Source organism: Psittacula echo (genome assembly GCF_963264785.1).
Source record: "Psittacula echo genome assembly, chromosome: 2".
Classification (NCBI taxonomy): domain Eukaryota; kingdom Metazoa; phylum Chordata; class Aves; order Psittaciformes; family Psittacidae; genus Psittacula; species Psittacula echo.
In genome coordinates, this window is record NC_137737.1 from 52,463,332 (window position 1) to 52,487,772 (window position 24,441).

A 24,441-nucleotide genomic window follows, 5' to 3' on the forward strand; every position below is an offset into this window, starting at 1 on the left:
GCAGTTTAAGAGCACTGAAGTGGACGTGAAAGGAGAATGAAAGTATTCAGATACATGCCAGGGACTTAGTAAAAAATGCTCTCTCTGTTCAGTGAAAGATTTATTTTCCGGTTCCATATGAGATCAGAAGATTCTGAACTGTATCTCGATGTACACATAGATCCAATTCACTGGAAGTGGCCTTTCTATTTTCTGACATACAGAAAAATAAACGGAAATCATATACGAGACAGCAGGGCATTTTGTGTGTCATCTTTGTGATGCTGTGGACACCTTCCAAGGGGGAAATGGACTGTGGTGATGATGGACATATCTTCAGAAAGTGGGAAGAGCACAATCGGGACAGGAAGAAGCACATAGCAGGTTCTTTGCCTGCTCCACAACCCTTTACAGCACCAAAATCAACAGCATCGCTGTACAAGTACACTTCCACATAGGACTCATGCTTTTAAAGACCTGACTAAAGCCCCATGATTCCTTTCTCTTTTCAAGAAAAAGCTTTTTATGGGCAAAGAATAGAAGAAAAGAGAATAGAAGATTCCATTTTCAAATCTGGGTCATTAGCTGCCCAAGAAGGAACATTAATTGCTTGTTTTAACATAGCCCTGATAAAAACAGAGTTCTGCAGGCAGTTAAGAAGATAAAAGGCATTTGTTCAGGATAAACAGAGCCACATACTCCTTGGATTTAGGGACACAGCTCAGCTAAAGAGAACATTTGCATCAGAACATTTGCATTTCTGAGTGAAGGAATTTCACTGGGGTGCTCTGAATAGTAACATAGTAAGATCTCATTTTTGAGAAGAGGGCACTAAATATATCTTTTTTTCCTTTTTCCTATTTCAGTGATTAAAAATAAATAAATGAGATTGGAAATCAGAAGAATTAGATTTTAAACTCCTGGAGGCTGGTACTGCTTCCTATGTTCCTGCATAGACACCACAATTAAATTCCTTCTGATCTTACTTTCTAATGCCTATTAAATAACAGTTCTTTTCCCATTTGGCATCCTAGTCTTACTGTATTTCTTTCCTTGACATTCTAAAATAACTATCTGTACTTATCACAATCCACATTTTGGATAAAAAACCAAAATGGGATTATTTTCTTCCCCTAAGAATTTAAGAAGCAAAATTATGCTAAAGACAGGAATTCACCTTTAATGTAATTCTGAAGCCTCTGTATGTTCCAAGGGCACTAGTTCTTTATTAAGTTTTGGGGTTTCCTTCCCCAGTAGTTACATTTCTTTCATTCCTCTTAATGCAAAGAAAGTTCCCGTTTCACTACATGGATTCCCATATGAATCCAAGAAGAAAGCTGCAGTGATTTTACTGTTGACTCTCTGATTTTGACTATCTAGGAGACCTTGCACAATTATCTTACCTATGCTCTATTCAAAAATAAACTGCAGGTTATTTTTAAGACATTTTGTGAATTTTGTTATAACATTCATCTCTACTAGTCTGTCTGTTCAAGTTAGCTCATCTGCACACTCAGAAAAGGAAGTAGAATGAAAAATCTAATCTTATCCATGCAAAGAAAAATTGGTTATTTTTGTATCACAGTGTTGTGCCTTGAGTCTTTTTATTTTCCCTTCTCTGTTTGGTGAAAATCTCATTTGCTAAAGAAAATATTTACAGAGGAAGACTGCTGATAGCTGATGCCGATGTACATACCTATGTACTCTTGCATGACAGGTTAATTATTTCTGACTTTTGATATTACTCAGGTCTTCCCTGGAACTGTGGATTTGCTTTTCAGTTTACTGATGTATATCTGTGCCTGTGAATAAATGTAGGATACAGTTTGTTGACTTCTGCTACATGAGAAAGACTGTCCAACTTAGCTCGAAATATTATTTTGCACTCAGTCATGTCTGTGCAGTTTGAGTTGAAGTCTCCCAGTTCAAATCAGGAGGCTTAAAGTTTACTCCTAACTCCGTTTAGCTACATTATTAGAAGAACAGAAAGAGTTTAATCTTTTGTTTTTAAGAGAAAATAGTTAAAGCTCAGGAGTGGCACAGAAGCTGAAGTCAGCATACTCAGTTTTTACTGCTCTCTGTTTCAAGCAGTTTTGCTGCAAGAATCATATTAAACAACCCTCCCTGGAATGGAGACTCACTAAGAAATTGAGATTTGGTGCAGTTTTATTAAAACCATTGCTAACACATGAGGGAGCATGCACTAGCAAAACTGGAATGTGGGGATGCAGAAAGACTGGTTGGGCAGAGCTTCGCTTTCCAGCTCAGTCAAACACATCATATCATGTTTTATGATTGCAACTAGATCATAATTTCAGAAGCACAAACTTCCTGCTGAATACATCCCCCAATAACAGGGAGCAGCTGAGCTTAAAAATTGGGATCCCAATGTGGTTTTATTTTACGTTTCCTTCAGGAAAGAACTGCAGGCCACAAGTAATCATAGTGACCCGATAAAAAGAAGACCTCCAGCAGTTCCTTCAGAGTTGAGATGATCTGACTCCTAGGGTACCTCCTAAGGACATGATGCTGGGGTGAGCACACTTTCCTTTCCTGTCATGGTTTAAGACCAGCCAGCAACCCAGAACCATGCAGCCACTCACTCACTCCCCCCTGCAACTTCCTCACCCTGCTCCCTGAAGGATGGGGAGGAGAATCAAAAGAATGTAACTCCCACAGGTTGAGATAAGAACAGTCCAGTAACTAAGGTATAACACAAATCACTACTGCTACCACCAATAATAATAATGATAAGGAATAATATGAGGGAAGAGAAAACAACCACTCACCACTCGCTGACCGATACTCAGCCTGACTCAAGCCGTGATCTAGCCCTTCTGGGTAGCTGCCCCCAGTTCATATACTGGGCATGATGCATTGTGGTGTGGAATACCTCTTTGGCTAGTTTGGGTCAGGTGTCCCGTCTCTACTTCCTCCCGGCTTCCCCTCCTCCCTGGCAGAGCATGAGACTCACAAAGTCCTTGGTCAGAGTAAACATTACTGAGCAGCAACTAAAAATATCAGTGTTATCAGCACTGTTCCCAGGCTGAAAGTCAAAAACACAGCTACTAAGAAGGGGAAAAATTACTTTTACTGCTGAACTCAGGACGGTATTCACCCCTTATTCCATACCATTCACGTCATCCTCAGATCCCACATTTTCAATATACCGTCACTGTTGTCTCATAGATATATATACATATACATACACACACACACACAAAGAGGGACAGAGAGATCATTCCTTAGTGCATGGACCAATCCCTATGAAGCTGCTGAGTCCATCTGGTCCATGATGTCAGGCTCCATCTCTTGTAACAGTCTTTCAGAGCAGGAGAGGCTGTTTGTGGTGTTGGATTGTTGCCTGCCAATGATACCGCAGAACTCGTCTGGTTTCATCAAAGTTCATTCTTTGTTGGGACGATGGTCGGAGGGAAGCCAGGGCCAGTTGCTGGTGACCTGAAGACATCTAGTTGGTGGGCACCACAGGAACTTTATCCCATTCTACAGTATGTAAAAGTTCTGACTGGGCTGGGCCAGCCCTGTTGGCAGATCCTCTGGTGTTGACCAACCAGGTGGCCTTTGGTAAGTGTGTATCCCAATGCTTGAAAGTCCCACCACCCATTGCTCTCAGTGTAGTTTTTAACAGCCCATTGTACCATTTGATTTTCCCAGAGGCTGGTGCATGGTAGAGGATGTGATATACCCACTCAATGCCGTGCTCTTTGGCTCAAGTGTCTATAAGGTTGTTCCGGAAATGAGTCCCATTGTCTGACTCAATTCTCTCTGGGGTGCCGTGTTGCCACAAAATCTGTTTCTCAAGGCCCAGGATGGCCAGGTTACTTCCACCATGGTAAGCACATGGCGCTTGCCTTGGTGGGTTGGTGGGAGCGTGATATAATCAATCTGCCAGGCCTCTCCATATTTATACTTCAGCCATCGTCCTCCATACCGAAGAGGCTTTAACCGTTTAGCTTGCTTAATTGCAGCACATGTTTCACACTCGTGAATAACCTGGGCAATAGTGTCCACTGTTAAGTCCACCCCTCCATCACAAGCCCACCTATATGTTGCATCTCTGCCCTGACGGCCTGAAGTGTCATGAACCCACCAGGCCAAAAATAATTCACCTTTATGTTGCCAATCTTTGTCCATCTGAGCCACTTCAATCTTAGCAGCTTTATCCACTTGTTGCTATATCATTCCAGGTTATTGCTGCCAATGAGTGGGCATATATTGACGGTGCATTCCATGTAAATTTCCACCATATGGGTCATGTACATTCGACTTCATCTGGATCTATGGGCCCTTTCCTGGCATCCAGCTTGCGATAGGTCATCTCTACAATAACTGATTCCCTCAGAGACTGGATGCCTTTCTCTAGAGTAGTCCACTTGGCCGAACGACTCATAACATTGTCCTTTTATGGAAACCTTTCTTTCACAGCTGCCAAGAGCCGCCTCCAAAGACTGAGGGACTTTCTCTTTTGCAATTGCTTTGTCAATTCCCCCTTCCCTAGCAAGTGATCCCAGCTGCTTGGCTTCCGTACCTCCTAGTTTATGACCATCAGCCCCATTGTCCCAACATCAGAGCAACCAGATGATGGTATGCTTCCCTGGTTGACAGGTAAAATCTTTTCGCATATCCTGTAGCTCGGTTGAGGTCCAGGGTCAAGAAGTCACCACTTCTTCTTCTTCCTCTGATTCACACAATAATAACTCCCAGTCAGATGCTGTCCTGGGTGGTGAGTACATTGTTTCTTCATCTTGCTTCATCTTTCTTGCCTCTTTTCTGCTTTTCCCCTTGCATATAGGGGCAACCGATATTGGCACAAATTGGTCTTCTGGTTTAGCTGCAGTGATTATCACTGTGGTCGGAGTGGCTGCAGTATGTGTTGTCAGCGTTTGGGTAGCTGCTGTACTTGTCACTGGGGCTGGTGTAGCTGCTGTGCTTGGAGCTGGAGCAGCTGCACTGTCTGTTGCAGTTAAGAGTTTGAATAGCTACTGTACTTGTTGCTGGGGTTGGTGTAGCTGCTGTGCTTGGAGTTGGAGTAGCTGCGTTATCTGTTGCAGTCAGAGTTTGAGTAGCTGCTGCACTTGTCACTAGGGTTGGTATAGCTGCTGTATTTGGAGTTGGAATAGTTGCATTGTTGTTTGCTTTGTCATCAGATCCAGAGACCCTTTTTTTCCCCTTTGAAGGCTCTTGATGGTATTGAACAGGGCTCTGTAAGCATAGGCCAAGCCCCAGCATGTTGCCATGATTTGTCCCTCTCTGGTGTGACCAGAATGACAACACACCTCATTTAAGTGTTTTACTAATTTTTCTGGATTTTGCACTTGTTCAGTGGTGAAATTCCAAAGCACTGGAGAGGCCCACTGGCCTAGATACTTGCCCATACTATCCCACACACCCTACCACTCACAACTGTCCAGCCCTGGGAAAAACCTCTTGGTCCTCCTATATCATTGTCTAACCCTAGATAAGACCCAAACCCAACTCTGCTTAATTTTTGAGATCAGACAAAATCATTGTGGGTAAAACACACTGTATGCGTGCCAACATGGTGATCCCCATCACAAACAGCAGGCAGGTCTCAAGGGTACCCAAAGGCCACTCAAAATCTTCAGAACTCTCAAATGATGCTGTAAATGGTCTGGTGAGAGGGGCTGGGAGCATGAGGGAATGTCTCCTTCACAGGTTGCCCATCTGAGGAGGGGAAAAAAGACGTGTAATTGCTAAGCACTTCCATTATATACCTCCCAAAGAATAGGGGTGGTGACCACACTGGGAAGGCAAGCCAGATCTGTTTCATCATCAATTATTCTATTGTATTACAAGTCATTACCATAAAGTACAATGAAACAAGAACCTTAGCCCAAGGTCCCCAGCTGATAAACACTAATACAGCAAATACCGGCTGTAAATAAGGTACGACATGCTGAAACTCAGAGATCAAGAGCAACAACTTTGAAAGCCAATAAATCAGCATTGTGACGAGTGACTATTAATCCAAAACAATGAATGCTTATCACAAATACGATTAGACACACTCTGGTCAGATCTGTTGTTATCTCAACCCCTTGTGCCCCATGCTGGGTGCCAAAAAAGAACTGCCATGGTTTAAGACCAGCCGACAACCCAGAACCACACAACCGCTTGCTCACTCCCCCCCCCACCCCCCACCCTTCCTTCCCCTGCTCCCAGAGGGATGGGGAGGAGAATCAAAAGAATGTAACTCCCACGGGTTGAGATAAGAACAGTCCAGTAACTAAGGTATAACCACAAACCACTACTGCTACCACCAATAATAATAATAAGGGAAATAACAAGGCAAGAGAATACAACTGCTCACCACCCGCTGACCGATACCCAGCTCGATGCGAGCACTGATCTAGCCCTTCCGGGTAACTCCCCCCAGTTCATATACTGGGCATGACGTGCTGTGGTATGGAATACCTCTTTGTTTAGTTTGGGTCAGGTGTCCTGTCTCTGCTTCCTCCCGGCTTCCCCTCCTCCCTGGCAGAGCATGAGACTCACAAAGTCCTTGGTCAGAGTAACTATTACTGAGCAGCAACTAAAAACATTGGTGTTATCAGCGCTGTTCCCAGGCTGTAAGTCAAAAACACAGCACTGCACCACCTACTAAGAAGGAGAAAAATGCTACTGCTGAACCCAGGACACTTGCCTTTAAAGAGTGCAAACATATTTTCCATGGGTAATAGTCACAAGAAGTCTCCACCTACCCATTCCCCTTTGCTGAGATTCAGTGCCTATTATTTCCCCTTATTAAGATTGGAAAATAAAGGAAAACTATGCAGATTTGGAATATATCATTTCACTCCAGGTTTTTTTGCTGTTGTTGTTGTTGTTGCAGAATTACCATGACAGACACTTAATTTTAACTAGAAACCCCCTGCCCCATGGCCCAAGGAATTTAGCTACCAGAATGTCATTGCAGTTCATGCATTCAAGTGCCTAAGCCCACTCTAACTCCTTGTTTAAGCTGGAAATTTTTCTGTAATTAAACTGAGCTGTGCCAAAGCAGAAGGATGCTGCTAAGAGCAAAACCATTCAGGCTACATAAAAGAACACATTTTCTGCTAAAGGTTTATAGAGATTTGAAATGAACCATGAGGGTCCTCCAAAACAAATAAAATAAAGAATAGGTTTAACCTCTTTTCTTTTCCTGTGTTAGTCCAAAATTGGTCCTGAAAGTTAACAATATGAAATCAGTTTCCATAGTTCCTCCTTCAAAAGGCAGCTGGGATTAAACTTGCCACTAACTATTGCTCCACCATCCTGTGCCTGTGTCCAGAAATTTCTATTCTAAACAGACAATGTGACAGAAATTAGACAGAGTGATGACTGCTGAGCAGTCAGAACAAATATTCCCACCACCTGATAACATGTTCACTCAATTAAAATGGGTATCCCCCCTCCCAAAGCAAGAATTTTTAATTTTGCAAGCATGTGCAGCAGAAAAGCTTTGGCACTCACAGGGCTCTGCTACCAAAGGCACAACTGAGGACACCTGAGAAAACAGTGTTTGCACAACGCTGTAATAGAGTTTTGAAAGCCCATAATCCCTCAAGAGTTGTGTGGCAAACTTTCCTCTCTCTCTCTCTGCGCCACTGCGGATATCAAATATTCATTGGGCCGAACCAATTGCTGGTACCAACACATGTCAGAAAACCTCAGCAAATTGGTATGTCTGACAAGGACATTGCTACTTCTGCCTGAAATGAGATTCATCAGTAGGAAAATCTCCCAGTTGCTCAGACTGCATTTATTAGCAGCTCTGGATTATTTAATGCAAGGTGACCACAAAGTGCTGATGTCCTGGATGAGATGCCCACCTCCAGGTCTGACAGAAGAGCAAATGGAAACGTAGAAACAGGTCTGGATCAACCTTCTCTGATGCCTTTGAAAATCCTCTTTTGTCTGTCTTACTGTTCAGCCTGCACTGAAAACAGCAGATTAGGGAATTTATTCATGGTGGTTTTGAGATTAGAAAAGATAGGCAGTCTTTCACAAAGGGTATTTTAAGTAGACCAGATTCATAATTAGAAAGCCCTACAACGCTCTCCTTTTAAAATAAAAGATTGCCTCTAAATTTTGTGAAATAATAGCTGCTGCTTCAGCTTGAAATCCAAAGTAAACTATCATTCACAAATTAACCTCCCCTATGTTCTCAGTACTTTCTTGTTAATACAATACTTCTGGACACACAAGTCTTAGCTTTTGTTATGTAAATGTAGCTGGAGCACTTCTGTTCTCCTTATCACTACAAATAGGATAAGAAGTACATTATTAAACAAGATATTTACTCTACTGATCCTGGCTGTTGAAATAATATGACTGAAAACAGGACGTGAGAATATGTAAGAAGAAGGAGAAAGAAGGCAGCCCCCACTTTCATTCCTGGAGCTTCAAAGTCACCTCACTAAAACTGCACACAAACACACTCATAAAAAAGGCTGTGATTTTCAGAAGTTGTAAGCATTTCACTGTAATACTAAAACACAGCTGAACTATATAAGTAATACTTATTGTATAGAAAGCAACTGAAGATGTCGTTTTCATAAAAAAGACCCCAAGTTTAGCAAATCATTAGATTTGATGAGTGACTGGTCTATGTGGTTCTACTAATGCATTAACAATTTGACTTCTGCTTACAACAGAAGCACTGAACAAGTCCCCCAATGAATAGACGAAAGAGAAGATAGTTTGGTTGAAGATACATACATAGAGAGATGTAATAACAGAAAAGTATTTTTAACTCCATATATAAATACTATGGAGTTAAAATATAAACTCCAATATAAACTCCACAGTATTAGCGCAGACTTTTTTTTCTTCTTTTTATGTAGGAAGTGAAACTATGGTTATTTACCTTAGTAACAGGTAACTGATTCTCATAAGTAAACAAAGTTACAGTGCTTAGGCTTGAAAATGTCAGGAAAATAGGTTTAGCCACTAGCCTTCAATAATAGTCAACTATGCTTATATTGTGCAGCAGAGGAGTCCTTCTGGTTTATGAGCAGCAAAGATTCAAAACTGCATTCATATGATAAAAAGGATATGAAAATTATAAACATAAGCTTTTAGCTTCAAATGCTCCACTCAGAAATCTTACTGATTTACAACAAACACCAAAAAGTAAACAAATCCCTACACCAGCTAGCATTATTTTATGTTCTGTGTTCACTTTACAGAGTGTAATCACTACACAGTTTTATTGTTCCTGAACAACATTGGCTAGGAATGAAAAAAAAGTAAATTTGAAATATATTTATTGCCACAGTAAGAACACAAGTTTATGCAAACCCATATCTTCCACTGGCAAATCCATTTCAATTAAGTAATAAATATCATAGCTACAAGATTAGCAGTATTACTGATGATAGCTATGACAGTGTCTAATTTCCAGAGGCATATTTATCATAATAATAGTTCTCAACTCAAAAGGATGTTATGAGGATTCATTAATATTTATACCCATTAGTGTTTTGGAAAATAATGAGCATTATAGTATTTTAATTTTTACACAACTAATTAAAGCAGGATGAGGTTGTAATTGGAGTCATAAGTACAAACCCTGTTAATTCCACATACCAACTGGACTTGGACAAATAGTAAAAAAAAGTAACAGCAACAATAATAATATGCTGCTTTCTATAAATAATGCTTTTTTACTTCCTTCATCTTCTAAATCCAAAGTCCAGGGTTCTAAATCCAAAGTCTCTTTGGTCCCAGCACTCCCATGAGATCTACAGCAACATGCGGGGAGAAAAGAAATATGGAACTCACCACACAAACTAATGCAAGTAAAAAAAACAACCCAAACTTAGCCTATTCTAATTATAATGATGATTAATTCTTTGCAGCTTTCAGCATTATAAAAATGCATTCTTTTAGCTGCTAAAAAAGGTAATGGCATCTTTTGTATCAGCTATAAAAGTCTCCAAGCCCTAACTGTTGTTTGGAAGACTTAGCAGTTTGGTCTGTATTAATCAGCCAGAACTTCCTGTGTGTAATTGCTCTTAACTAGCTCAAACATAGTAATGGACTGGTAAATTGGAAATGAAGAACAAATAGCTTTAAGAAAATTCTTAGCCACTTTATTTCCTCTCTTGCATTACTACAGTTATTCATAATAAAGGCAATTAAATATTCTCTATTTAATGTCTCACCACATCACTTGAGAAAATAACTTTTCTTCTCATTTACATTCCTCTATTTCTTTTATCACCATTACACAAACTCCACTGGTTAACTCTGACTATGACAGAAAACTAAGCTGATGTGGTTTGATTACTCATCATTACTCTTACAAAATCATTCTCCCAGTCACAGAAATGCTACTGACTTCAAGAGGTGGTTTGTCACTTGGCTGCTTAGGAGTTCCTTTCTGGAACTACAGAGACCCATAAACGGGATTCCAGCCCAAACACCATAGAGATTTCTGTGTCTCCCCAGGGACATAGAGCTTGCTCAGCAATTCTAGTGGAGCCGCGTCCTGGGCAAAAGTGGCTTTGACCTGCCACCAGCAGAGAGAGACTTGACCCTCTGCAACCTGTCTGCTGAGATGCCACGGCTAAATTTCCATGTGCCTGTGTGGTTTGGGGTTATTTAACTCTATAGCCAGAGCCCCACACACTTGTTTTGTGAAGGATGATTTGAAATCAAAGTTTTTCTATGGCTGCATTTATTCCCCAATGCTTTCCCAAAACTTCACCTTGTGGTTTCAGCCCCAGGTTGGACATTTCTTTAGTGTAAAGAAATAAAACCCAAACAAACACCACAAAAATTGCAAGAGTATTTTAAAGACAAAGAAGCCTGGCATCTTCCCTATGACCTTTCCAGAAAAAGAACAAATCTTCTGTGTTCCAGGTTAGAAAAGCTCCCTATTAGCACAAGGCTTACCTAGAATATTGCTGCCTGAAAGATTAAACTTCTGTAAATACAAGCACTGCAAAAAAGCATTTACAATGAAATCTGACAGCCCGACTAGCCACAATGTACCCATGCCAGTCTCACAACAGCCTGCCAAGCTTGCTGGGAGAAATATGTTTTAAGGAACATGCTTTAATTCATCATCCTCTAAGATGATGAAGTGATACAACAGGAAAACACACGAGTTGCCTCAATATCTCTGCAAAAAAGGTGCCTGGCAGTTCAGGGCCATGTTATTCCAATGTGGATGTCAGTGCCATTACTCAGGCCAACACTGAGCAGAGTCGCTTCTGTGCAAATAAAGAAAAACAGACTTGGATGGAACCATTACTGGCAGGAAAAGATTTTGTGGCATTAAGAAAAAAAAAAGTATTTCACTTCATTGGAGTGACACACTAGGCTTTTCTATTTTGATGTTTACTGCTAGCTGGTATTAAAAACAGGGGCTGAATCTATTAATACTAGAATTCACATAAATTATTAATTCATATTACGTGTATTAAGATATTGTACACATATATAAATGCAGCACAATGGTATTGTGTAAAAAAAATTGATGAAAACATTTATACTCACAATTAAAAGGCAGCACATCACACTTTCAAAAGGAAAAAAATAAAGCAAAATTTTCTGACACTTATAAAGTGCACAGTAATTTCAAGATGTCTCTTTTCTGAAAGTATTTGTAGACTTAAACTTTAAACAAATGTCTTTAGCCAATACAGGATCTGAAATTTCCTTTTGACTTTGTAACAAGGGCAAACTGCCCAAGGCTTTGCTAATCAATTTCTTGTGTTGCAGAAAACAGCAGAATTTGAATTTTGTCCAAGAATACAGTTTGAAATGCAGAAAATGTGGAAAGCTAACAAACATGCAATTATTTGTAGCCACAGTCTGCATACCAAGTGAGAAGAAACCTGAATTAGTAATTTAACAGTTATTGCAACTTTAATACACAGAGCCACCCATCATGGCTTAAGGATGCAATATTCAAGAATGAATTTTTACTACCCTTCTATTAGTATGCTTCCTATTAAAAAATATCTTTGTATTCTTCATAAGCATTGATCTTAAAGGAAAAATGAGGGGGGGTTGTTCTGGTTTTTGTTCTGTTTTGTTTCAGAAGACTATTTCAGAAACTCATGCTATCATAAACTCATATATGAATACTTGCACAATTTGGAATGGTCTCTTATACTGAATGTATTTCACATCCTCAAATCTTCCCAAGGGTCATGTTTCCAACTTGCCACCCTGGGTTTTCCTTTCTGGAAGAAGAGGTGGTGTGAGGAAGTAAGCACCTGGCTGTGTGCTGCTCTCTCTTCTTCAGCCAGGCACTTTAAGCACCACAAATCAGAGTTTTGCCCATACCTCAAATCCAGAGACCTGGAAACACTGAAATACAGAGAGGAGGATGCAGAGGGAACATGTCCAGCCTAGCTCATCCCTTTCTATCCCCATCCTCCTCCTTTACTGCCTACATCAAACAGTCCTCTGCAGGCTGAACACAGAGTCTGGGCTGCAAAAGCCTGTGAAACTTTGCATCTTGCAGATCTTCTGAGTATGCAGTCCTTTCAGTGGATAAAGGTTGAGAATAAAAAGCGAATTTCTTAGTAATGCTTTTAAGGAATGACTTTTTCCCCCCCCCTCTTTTTTTTCCTCTTATTATACTTTTTGTCATTATGGACATTTTTCTCTCATTCTTAGAGGAACTGAGGAACCCTTTCCCCTCAGGGCTCTTCCAGCTCGCACGATGCATCTGAGCAGTGTTAGCACAGGGCATTCACAGCCAAAGGCCAATCTCCACTAAAAGAACTGAATTTTACAAAACACCTCTGGCACACAAGGCAGGGGGGCTTTCAGGCAAAGGCTTTGTTTGCTTGCTCAAGGGCCATTAGGCTGTCTTCCCCTATTCAGATTTAATTTAATGTTTCCACATCCATCTCTGTTCAGAGCTCTGCTAAGCTTCAGGTAAGTGAAGTCACACCAGCAATGTTTTCCCAGGAAGAAGTTATTATGACTTATCCTTAAAGTTTCTGAAACAGTTTTATTTGAACTTTATTCTAACACCAGGCAAGGTTCTCCTGACTTTTATAGCACTGTGAGTGAGGAATAACTCCAAAGATGACAGCAGTGAAATCAGATGAGCAACAGAGCCACAACCTCTACAGCCTAAAGGACCAACAAATTTCCTTTGTTAGCAGCTGAAACTTGATTTATTTTATGGAAGAAAAATTACTGTTACTAGTGAATGAATTATTTTCTTTCTGAGGAAGTGGTGCAATTCTAGGTTATGGAAACAAACTATATATAGGGCTTATAGTTTATCCAAATAGTACAACATAGCTATCATTCAAGCATTTCAGGTCTTACACCAGCAGAATTTCAAAAGAAAATAAAAATTCTTCATGTCGAAGAACTGCTTCCCATGTATTTGATTCTTTAGTCATCATTTAAAAATGAGTCATTACATTTTTTCTCTTTTGAACTTTGGTAGAAAATTAGCCCTAATTTAAAACTTAGTAGTAACCCAATGGTGATTTCTTACCAATGATTTATACCTAAACCTCTGAAGAAAAGGATTTATAATGAAAGTGATAGCTCAACCCTAACTGCAGCACTGGGAATGGTGACACCATAATTAATGTATTATTTCAGTTGTGGGAATGGTGACAGTTGCTTTTTGTTCTGGGGAAGAAATTTATAGTGTGACTGAAAAGGCACCACGGAAAAAAATACCACAGAAGAGAAACAGAACTCCTTTTAGTGAAGACATGCATTTACAATCCCCCTCCCAGACTGGCAATGACAGTGTTTCCTCTATGGTGTAATTTATACCATTCTCCTCTACTAGATGGCAGTATGACATGCTCTCAGAATATCTAAGTGAGGGTTTTTTTACTTTGTTACATAGGAAGCAATTAATTTAAAATATCATCTTACTAGCACAGAAATGGAAGGAAGAAAAAAAATCCTAAACCCAAAAACTTGCCAGTGGATGTGTATATCGAAATCAAATCTATTTACTTACTGGTTCAACATTAAAAGCAAAAAGTGCATATTCCCGGTCAGGTGATACTTCATATCGAATAGCCTTTAAAGAGACCTAGAAAATAAATCAAACATTGAAACAAGTATTTTTTTCAATGACATTTAGAACTAATTGTTACGACATCTTTCTAACAGTGAAGAATACTGACAGACCAGGAAAAATAACGCATCACATCTCTTTTCAAACCTAGAAATGTAACTTGGGCACTTACGTGCTTCCCTAGCAGAAAGAATAACTGCATTGTTGTGACTCTGAGAAAGCAGCTATCACACAAAAAAAAAAAAAAAAAAAAAAAAAATTTAAATCAGAGATTTCCTTATGAACTTAGTGCACCATGGCTGCTGGGGTAGCTGTGGGCAGCAGGTAGTATTAATTTCCTCTCAACACCTGCAGTCACTGGCCAAAGTGAAGGAGATAACAGTAAACACCTGCTGGAGCAAATCAGTATAAAGAAACACCACTACGTCTCCTGGTTAAGACAACAGTGGGAAAATTATGATATTTTCCCCAGTTAAAAAATTCTTCGGGATGCTGTGGTGATAGAGCTTTCCAGGTGCACCCTGACCTGGTCTCTGCAAAAAAGCTGAGCTTCAAGGCTTGCTGACAAGAAAAGATGCCAAAATATCTCAGACTTGTCACAACGTACCTTTTCTCTGTTCCACTTATCATTTGTATAGTATAGGCATTTCTCCTTTCTGGTGTGTTTCAACATAATACATTACTGGCACACATGACATCAAGGTCAGAGAGAGGTACCACTAACATGCCCCTCATCCACTGCTCTTTAAATCTCACCTTCTCACCTCTAACAAATTAGATACAAATCCTTGGGAGATTCCCATTGAGCAAAATGGAAGAGGGAATTTGGGCTGCAGCATCCCACTGGGAGAGAGCTCCCCAAGGCCTGTGGGGGTGGAGGCAGTGCATGAAGAACCCATGAGACAGCCAGGGGCAGAGGGGACTGATTACAGAATTATAGAATGCTTTGGGTTGGAGGGGACCTTTAACTGTCATCTAGTCCAACCCCTTTGCAAGGAGCAAGTTCATCTTCAACTAGATCAGGTTGCTCAGAGCCCTGTTCAGCCTGATCTTGAACGTTTCCAGGTACAGGGCATCTATCTTTCGGGCAACCTAATGGGCTGATGGGCCAGCATGGATCAGAATGAGGAGTACCAGGGGAGCCTAAGAGCCAGCAGTGTCATCATGAAGACAGATTTTATTTATTGTTATAACACAGCGAAAGTAAAACATGCCAAGGCAGCAGAAGTTTCTGTGGCTCAGTGCTGGGAAATAGAGGACAAAGACAACGTGCCTGGATGAGGTGTAACAGCAGCTCTTGCATCAGGACTTTGTGGATAAATGTGGAGGTGATGTTTTCCAGATTTATTTACTGAGAAGACAGAGGAGCAAGGGTAGAATAGGCAGTACAGTGGCCTTGCCATGAAAAATAGGATTACCTTGTAACACTGCACTTTTCTTACAAAAATTAAAAACCAGGGAAATAAACAGAGGACAAATGGAAGCAGTTTTACTTTAACAGACTTTGACATTAAAGGAAGCTAGCCCATTCCTTGACCATTAGCAGAAAGAAAGGGGTTACACTCTAGTAAAAGAGGATTGCTTATGTGGTTGAAGGTTAAATGGCAATATGTGAAGTTGAAAGTTGGGCCCAGCAGTAATAATTCAGTGATAAATTCTTTGTCTCATTAAAAAGAATTAATACTGTTCTTGAGATTTGTATGATTCATATACAGAAAAATAAAATCAACCTGGAATGTAGTTTTATAGTTTTCTTGTGGATCTACTTTTAGCTTTTGAGTTTTTAAAGCTGTTTTTTTGCAAATCTTGGGTTATTAAGATAAATCTCTGTTAGCCATTCTCTACCTTTGTAGTTTTACAAAGATACAGTACAACAAAACCATCCCAAGTTAATCAAACCTTTAGAGAGGTACTGCAGAAGTGACATTTTTTACCACAATGACATGATTCATATCTCATTGTCGAAACACACATAATTTACTTTCGAAGTTAACCTCTTGCTGGAAATATTAAAAACATTCTGACATTTGGTGTACTAACTTCTGCCACAATGCTGGCTTCATCTACTACAAAAAACAACGCTAAAACCCACTTTCATCATCATAAATAATTCTCTGTATCAGCTGTGAATTTATTTTCTTTTCATTCATTTTAATAGCCAACTACTAACTTCTTTTCCCAGTAATTTCTTAGGGTTGCTGTCACACGCAACTCCACTTCCATTCATCAAGACTACTCATTAACAACACTGAAATTACATTTCAACTATTAGGCAAGAAAAATCAACAAACCCACAAATTAAAAAATAAGCATTTGCATGAAGGAATGTGGAGAATGCTACCAACACACAGTATATTATACCAATTGTCTTTTCTATTAAGCATGCAAAGACGAGAATTATGCATCTTTCAATTATATATTGTATGCAAGACTAGCTTCAAATATCTATAGGATACTTTCCTGTAGTATGAAAGAAACTTGAGTTTGCAGAATAATAACAAAAGCTGGAGTTCAATTTCACATTATCAGTCATTGCGTAGCCCATAGCATTACCAGTGTATTGCTTCTTGACAATACATGAAGTTGAACCCCAAGTCATTTTCTGCTTTACTGATCCAACTGCAAAAGAACTGTGAAATTCTGCTACTCATTACAGAAAATACTTACAATTTTTTTGTTTTCTATTAATATTGTTGAATTGTTAGTTTCGACATTCCTCAGAATCACTGTGCCATTCTGGTTTCTATAAATGAATTCTTTATCTACAAGGAAGAAAAGAGAAGAACATTAAGGAATTTTGGAATTGTCTGTTTGTGTAGAAGCCAATTATGGACTTGAACCAAAAGTACTGCTGAGAACTTCCCTCTAAAGAACACATTTTTTTAACACAGCCATTGATGTGATGTTAAAGTGGCTTCCAGGCTAGTCATTAAATAACATGGTTATTGTTCGTCAAATGTTTATTCTGCCACACTTTCCCAGAGCTGAATGCAAGAGGGTGACTCTTTCTGAAAGTACCTACACAGCTTGCCATATTATTAGTGTAGAAAAAAAGTTGGTTGAAAAACATTCCTAATGCTTAAAGGCTTCCAAGATCCTCGGTCTCCGTAGGAGTTTAATAATCCAGATGCCTGGAAAGTGTCTGAAAGGTAAGGGCAAATCACCCTCTAACAAAGCAGATTCTGGAACCTTATATTGTACAGATCTCCCAACTCTGCCATTTGTCCTGCAAACTTATACCAGAAGGAGATGCATGCAAAGAAACTGCCATTTCCATATGGAACAAGACAAAGAAGCTTGTTCCTATTGCACTTTGGGACTATTACAGCACTCAGGACATCTGGACAAGGACAAGAATCCCTTCCAGTGCCTGCTGCACAGGCAGGAGACAGTCTCCAGCTCTCAAAGTTCAAAGCTTACTTGACAGAAAGGCTGGCGTAGACATATGAAAGAAACTCCAAATGATTGTTGGATAGCAGGTCAAAGGTTCAGGATGAAAAAACATGACAACAATAAAGGGCTGTCATCTTGTCAGATGTCATAAACTGAAGTTCAAGTCTGATCAGTGCTTGCATGCGCTGCCTCACAGATAAAACGTAAGACGTAAGTCCCAAGCATGCTACAAGAGTAGGGTTACTAGTTTTTTGCAACCTGGCTAAAAGAAGATTGAGAACTGATGAATCCCACCAAACTTCTGCCTCCAGTTTCAGCTAAGGAAACAATTCCTCATTGCCTGCCCTCACTGTGTTTACCCCGAGGGGGGCTATCACAGTGCATCCCACAAGTGTTAGGGACCCACGAATGGTTAAACATTATCTATGGGTTGTGCTGGGATAAGTCAAAGGTGAGATTAAATCCTACAGGATACAAGCACAGACCCAACTTATTGTAACCACAAATGTGTGCACTGCCCAGCTCAGAGTAACCTGCTGAAGACATGACTGGATCCAGAGTCCCAGTCTTTCAAAACTTTGGTGTACAGACCTAGCATACTCCTTCCTTATCTGTGTTTCAGACTCATTTCTAAGCTGGTGATGACAATTCTCTTCACAGTCATTAACCACCTTTGAAAAATACTCTGAAAGTGCAGATGAAAAGCTTCAACACTCTACTTACTACTATCAATAAAAACAGTCATCTCCTACATATCACAGCTTTACATGTAAGTGTAGGAAGAAAAAATCTTTCCTGAGATTGGGATGAATCAGATTCTGCGAGGCCAAATGGTTGCTGCAACACAGATGATCCTCTCCAAACATGATTTTAGAGACTTCAGGGTCCAAATCACAGCAGCAGCCCTTCAGTCTCATGGGCAAATTTCTGAAAGCATCTCTTTATTTCAATTATGGAATAAATTTTATTAATACCTCGGGTCATCAGTAAAAACATGAATTAGATAATTTGACACCAGAATAATGAAGAGAGCTCCTGTTTGGATTTGACAGTATTAAAATTTTGTCATTAGTTCTGGAGTGTTGTCCAAGAGCATGGCATTTTCATGCCTGATGATATTCTGGACCTTAAAATATTGCTTCATACAATTTATGGCTGAACAAACTAAGATTCTTAAACCTGGGAAAGAACTGACTGAACAGAACTAGAGCAGAAATCAAAACAGTCATAGGCAGCATAAAGAAGACAAATAATGAATGCTTGTTCCTTGCCTTTTCCAAAACAAATATTGGAGGCATTAAATTATACCAGCCAGTGACAGATCCAACACAAATAAAAGCGATCATTTCTTCATGCATAAAGTAAACAGTCTGTGGAAGTCACAGTCCCAGAGTAGAGACAGTGCCAGGACCGCATGTGGGTCCAAACAAGAACTAGACAAACGGAAGAAAAATCCATCAAAGATTATGGGTCTTGAGGTGAGACACTTTTCAGAAAGCTCCTGAATCTGTGATTCTGAGGGACTCGCCTGAATTATCATCCTGAGAAATTCACCCACATTCTAAATTCTTCCCTAAATATTTGCTCTTGTCCTGAGCCAGACACCAGAAGAGATGATGCGAATGATCTCTGAGGTCTGATCCAGCAGCGACTTATTTATAACTTTTAACTTCCAGCTTCCAGATCCTTAAAAATGCCTCTACACTAACAATTTAGGAAGTCATACAATAAAAGGTATTAATGCTTCCTACACACCTTGCCTTTATATCCTTATATCATTAAGGATGAAGAATCATCAGTATGCCACTAAGGATGAAGTTATATGTGGAAAGTATATAGTCCAAATTTTAATTTTCAGGTATTCCAAAAATAACTGGAATAACTAAACTGAGACAAAGAATATTATGCAATTATGAGACATTTTGAAAAAGATTAATGCTTTAAGTGTCACCCTATGTCGACAGCACAGAATGTTTTCTGATTGCATACTAAGTTCAGACAGAAAAATCACGTTTTAAATATGGCCAGCGAAGCACCTAGATAACTGTAAGCCTCTTAGGATATTTCCTAATTACAGAAAAAACTAGCAATGAAAAGTTCAGTACACAGGTAAGTAGCTTATTAATCTAATGAGTCTGTGGGGCTGCTAATATTTGGTAGCTGTTTCCTGAGCACTGCATGAACTGACAGAAGTTACATTACTGCCCATAACGACATTGCTACTAAAATTTTATTGGTCCCTATGCTCCAAAAAACCTAACATTTTAATAAACTGTGAAACTTCAAGATGATTACATAAAAGTTGCTCCACACTTGGAAGTAGGAGATGAAAGAATTTCCATTATTTGTTAAAGTGTAACAAGTTTAAAATCAGGTGCAAATCTGCTGCATGTACTTCTGGTACAAGTAAGGAAGAATAAATGAAGCAGTGCTGATTTGTTAGGGCTGTAAATCTTGCTATTATATTCAATACAAGCCATCAACACAGCATCTGAATTAATGAACAGAAAATTGGTCTGCTTAAGAGAAGAACAAATTGATCTGCATTATATTCCAAGCAAAACACTATGAGGTTTAGCTGGTCTGTATGTCATATTACCTTAGTCCTCAAAAGAATCGATGAATAATATTCCTGGATTTCTGTTTGAAACATGTGATTTGTTCCAGTGCAAGAGCATTTATTTAAATGGGACAAACCTCAATCAAAGACAAAAAGCAATGCAGTAACCTCTGTCTGTAATGAATTCTGTCCAGCGAGCTGATGAGAATTTGCAGCCTGATTTATAGTTGTCACCACAGCTGATAAAGGTCATCACCGCATCTCATTTTTTATACCTGCCTTTCTTTGGGGCTGGTTTTCAGTGTCAATGATGCTGAAAATTGTAACTTTCAGGCATAAAGCCATGTATTCCATTTCTTTAACAGTAGAGTTCACTTGACCAACTTCTTGCCACTCTTTCAACTTCCAGGAAATTGTGTGGTTGGTAGAATATATTATGTGTCTGTGAGCGTAGACACAGGTATGTAGTCAGGCTTATGGATGTGACTGATTCTAGAAAGTACTGATTATTAGAAATAATGGTACAGAGTCAGCATAGAGGAATGGGGGAACTTTGGCAGAAAGTCTTAAAAGCCTGCTAAGCAGAACAGGTAAAATGAGAAAAGCCAAGACCAAAGATGTATCTGCAGTGTCAGAGCTTTCCAGCTTCTCTGTACACATCTGTCTCAAATTCAGTCAGGAATACACACGCAGAGCAAAAAGATCTAGCAACAGGGAGCTCTTGTCACTTCCTCACCAGGAACAGCACACGCGTGAGTTTGCTTAGCCTGGCAGCTCTGCTCACTGGCCTCTTGTTTAGGCTGAAACAAGACAAAATGATGGGATTTTTCTTAACAGAATAATGCTCTAAAAAATATTTTTAATGAAGCTGTAATTTGTTATCAGTTTAGCAAGAGACAAATGAAAAGCATTAAGACAAAAAAAAAAAGTCATGAAATCCTGATGCAGCGAGTCAGCAGTAAGAGTTAGCAAAAGGCAGAAGGTAGTATCACGACTGTTAGGACAGCTCCAGTCGTTTAGAGCCACAGACTTAGAGGAAAAGACAACTTCTCAAGTCCTGCAGTTTCAGATGAACAGACATGAAAGATAATTGGATGAGTCTCAGTCTGATGAAAGTCAGCGCTGAGGGAATTATCGTTCTCAATCCCTAAGATTAAGGAAGATTGGTGAATAAAGGAAATTTAAGTCCTGAAGTTGTTCTGAACCATTTCAGATAAATGAGTCTCCAGATACCAGCAGGACCATCAAGTCTGGCAAACAAATCATGCTGTGTCAAGAGAGCAGACGGCAGCACGCCCGGCGGGAATGAGCCTGCATTGCTCCCTGGGGCCCGAGGTCACGTTGCACTGGTCCACATATGCTGCTGGGTTTGAGCTCTGTACTGGCACGGCGAATGTCACAGGGCCACCGAGGGAGGACTGGCACTCTTTCTCATCCCTGCTCCTGTAGGAAGGTCTTTGCTAGATGGGACCTCTGGCGTGCCCCACAGCAGCTGGCAGGTACCTTGCATCTAATGGGCTTTACAGTGGTGTCAGAAATCCTGAAGGAGTCCTCTGAGCTTTGCAAGAAGTGAAAACACCACATCCTATTCAACCCAACGAAGCCAATTATTGCAGCTGAAAACAAGTCAAGAGCCTGATGTTATCACCCTCTCTCTTCCAAAAACTGAAAAGCTGTTGTGAGCTTTTTTTAATGACCCAAAGCAGTCAGGTCTTTAGAATTTTACTTAACCTCTGAAAGACAAACCTTCCACCAGCCCTGCAGCACTGCCCACAGCGATGCAGGGCAGCACTCAGCAGTCAGCCAGGCTGACCCCCCCTTTGCTGACGTGATGGCAATGCCTGAACCAGCCAAAGGTTTCTTGGAGTCCTCCCAGGCAGGTATCGATCAGACACAACTGGTTAGCACTTACCATCTAACAAGATAACAGGCAGGAAGGTTGCAACAGTAGGACAGATGTTTTTTCAGACAGAATTGGTATTTTCAGACTGGCAACAGCATGTACTACAGTTGTATTCATTTGGAAAAATACATGAGGATGAGGCAGTAGAATTTGAATGAAAAAAATAATTTTCTTCTTGTTTAGCATCCTAACGAGTTTTTTGAAGGGCCAGGTGAGCCCCAGCACAGCAGATGGAGACCAGAGGTGGCGAAAGGAGTGGGGTGGACTTGGACATGCCACAGCCCTCACCCCCAGCACACACACACCAGAGCGAAAGAGGAGGGTCCAGCTGGAGAAAGCAAACTTAGACTACCCACAGCTAACCTGCAGCACATGGGGTGAAACAGTCATACTGGCTTGTAGTGGTTACCCACATTTGCAGGACTGGGGGAGGCTGCCAGTTTACACTGAAATACAGTCTGTCTCTATGGGAACGGCATCATGACCAAACCAGGTACCCGGGCAGGCAGTGGGCTGGGCAACAGGGAGTGTTCGCTGCTGTGACTATCAGCATATGCACCCGCAAGCCAGCCCACGTGCAGCAGAGCTGAGCAGAGCAGGCATCAGCACCAGGCACAGAACTGGATCAGTATAGTCATCCTCACAGCTCACAGCTCACAGGAGCATCCCGCACAGAAAGTAGACTGTGGTGACTTAGGATTTCCTGCAAAAAAATACTGCTTTCTAAGGGACACAGGGAAGGGAATAGGACAAGCTGGGGTTAACAGGCTACTGTGTATGGGGCCAAGACCTTAAAAAACCTCTTAATCCTGCCAGATGAAGCAGAAGCATGGGCCTGTTATCTTCAGAGAATGATTCTGGAAGAAAAAAGCTGAGGTTTTGGGAAATAATGGAAGCAGAGAGGAAAATGACACAACAAGGTAAATCCACGGAGGAAATAAAAACTGCCAGAAAAAAAGCCAGCAAACATCAACAAGAAGCACCAAACAAGAGGAAGAAGGTGAAGCCTGATAGGAGCAGGGAAAAGGATGAATATAGATAGTCTTAGGGAAATACTTATTTCACTTTGCTTTCATGTATTTAAGTAGGCCTGCAGGATTATTGACTCACTCAGGACAATGTCTGCTAAACAGGAGTCATGTAGGTGAGTGGCCCCCCCAGGATCTGCACTCCCTGGGGCAGGTGTGGTTTACTCCTCAGAATAGCACAGGGAATAGATGTTTGACAACCACTAGGAGCATGCATGCTCGCTCATTGCTGTAAAACTGAACCACATGCAAAATAAAAGCACAATCAGTACCCGATAGAAGCCTGTTCATGTGTCCAGACAGATGCAATCCCAAATGCAGGTGGAAAAGAAGACTGTTGAGATGATGCATTTAATGCTATGATCTGTTGCTCTTTCGAGACATGCTGCAGTGCATCTATTTGATATTTATAGCATGTACCCATAAACAACTGAATCTGAAATTCCCTCCCCAAAACAGAAGCCAAGCTTGCTTTGATACTAAGCTGCTTTCCAGAGAGAAAATGCAGAGAAGGCTTCCCGTCCCCTGTCCCCTGGTGCTGCAGTAAGTTGGCTCTGGGGTAACATGAGAGAGAAGAAAACAAGGATCACAAGTAGAGAACAGCATTTACAGACTCACAGCTTTACCTCACCCTCAGTGACAGCTGGTCCCTGAGGAACTTGGCACTTGCAACCCTCCACAGCCCCCAGCTACCACCCTGCCTTTTGTCTTCAATCCGCCTGCCCCCAACAGCAACTCATTTTTCTTTAGCCTCACTGCTCTGCAGTGCAGAAGTAAGAGTCTGCTATACTTTGTGATGGTTATGCAAGGGAGCAACAGGGGACAGAGAACAGCTTGCCTTTAACAGCATCGCTACGGCCTTAAATTCCAGGAGACAACTGAAATCCCATTTTTATCTGTCTGGCATTATGGGTCATTATCCTTTTACTGTTTCCAGCTTTTCTTTTTTTTCTTTTTTTTTTTTTTTTTTTGTTTTCACATGAGAGGCTGAAAGAAAAACTGCTTTAGATAGGTGATTTACTGTAATTTAGCTAAATGCTGTATAACACATTGCATTGGTATACTAAGTGCAACACGATAGAATGTGCTTTATTATGCAAGAAGTGGTTTTAATTGCTCATCATCTCAATGCAGTTGCACTTGGTGCACCAATATACCGCTTTTACAGTAGTAACAGTAATAGCTCAGGAAAATTCCCATATCAATGTGCAGGCTTTTAAATTAACGTGTCAGATGCTCAAAGGAGGCCAAGTTCTGGGAAAACTTTAAACTATAAAAATAAGTAATGCCACTCTGCTTCTCTTTTTGGTTTAATCCCAAATTTTTCAAGATCCAAACTCAAAAAAACCCACCTTATTCAATCGCACTGAGAGAAGACCTTGGCACCTGAAATCCAGGCAGAGCACACCTTTGAAATTTCAGTCCCAAATCTGAAACCAGGTAAAATTCTGCTTCTGCTTTTCATTTGTGAGACTGAACTCCACTTCAAAGACCTGTAATCTTGGAACTCTATAGGCTCATATCATAGCTT

The 24,441-nt window shown here is 40.4% G+C and overlaps 1 protein-coding gene across 1 annotated transcript in view; it reads right to left on the reverse strand.

Annotated features, from left to right (window-relative positions):
• DPP6 (dipeptidyl peptidase like 6) overlaps positions 1-24,441 on the reverse strand; it is a 421,547-nt gene that overhangs the window by 129,802 nt on the left and 267,304 nt on the right. The window contains exons 4-5 of the mRNA XM_080609810.1: positions 16,694-16,788; positions 13,967-14,041 (exon numbers count right to left, since the gene is read on the reverse strand). Of these exons, the coding sequence (XP_080465936.1) occupies positions 13,967-14,041; positions 16,694-16,788 (170 nt within the window). The remainder of the gene's footprint in view (positions 1-13,966; positions 14,042-16,693; positions 16,789-24,441) is intronic.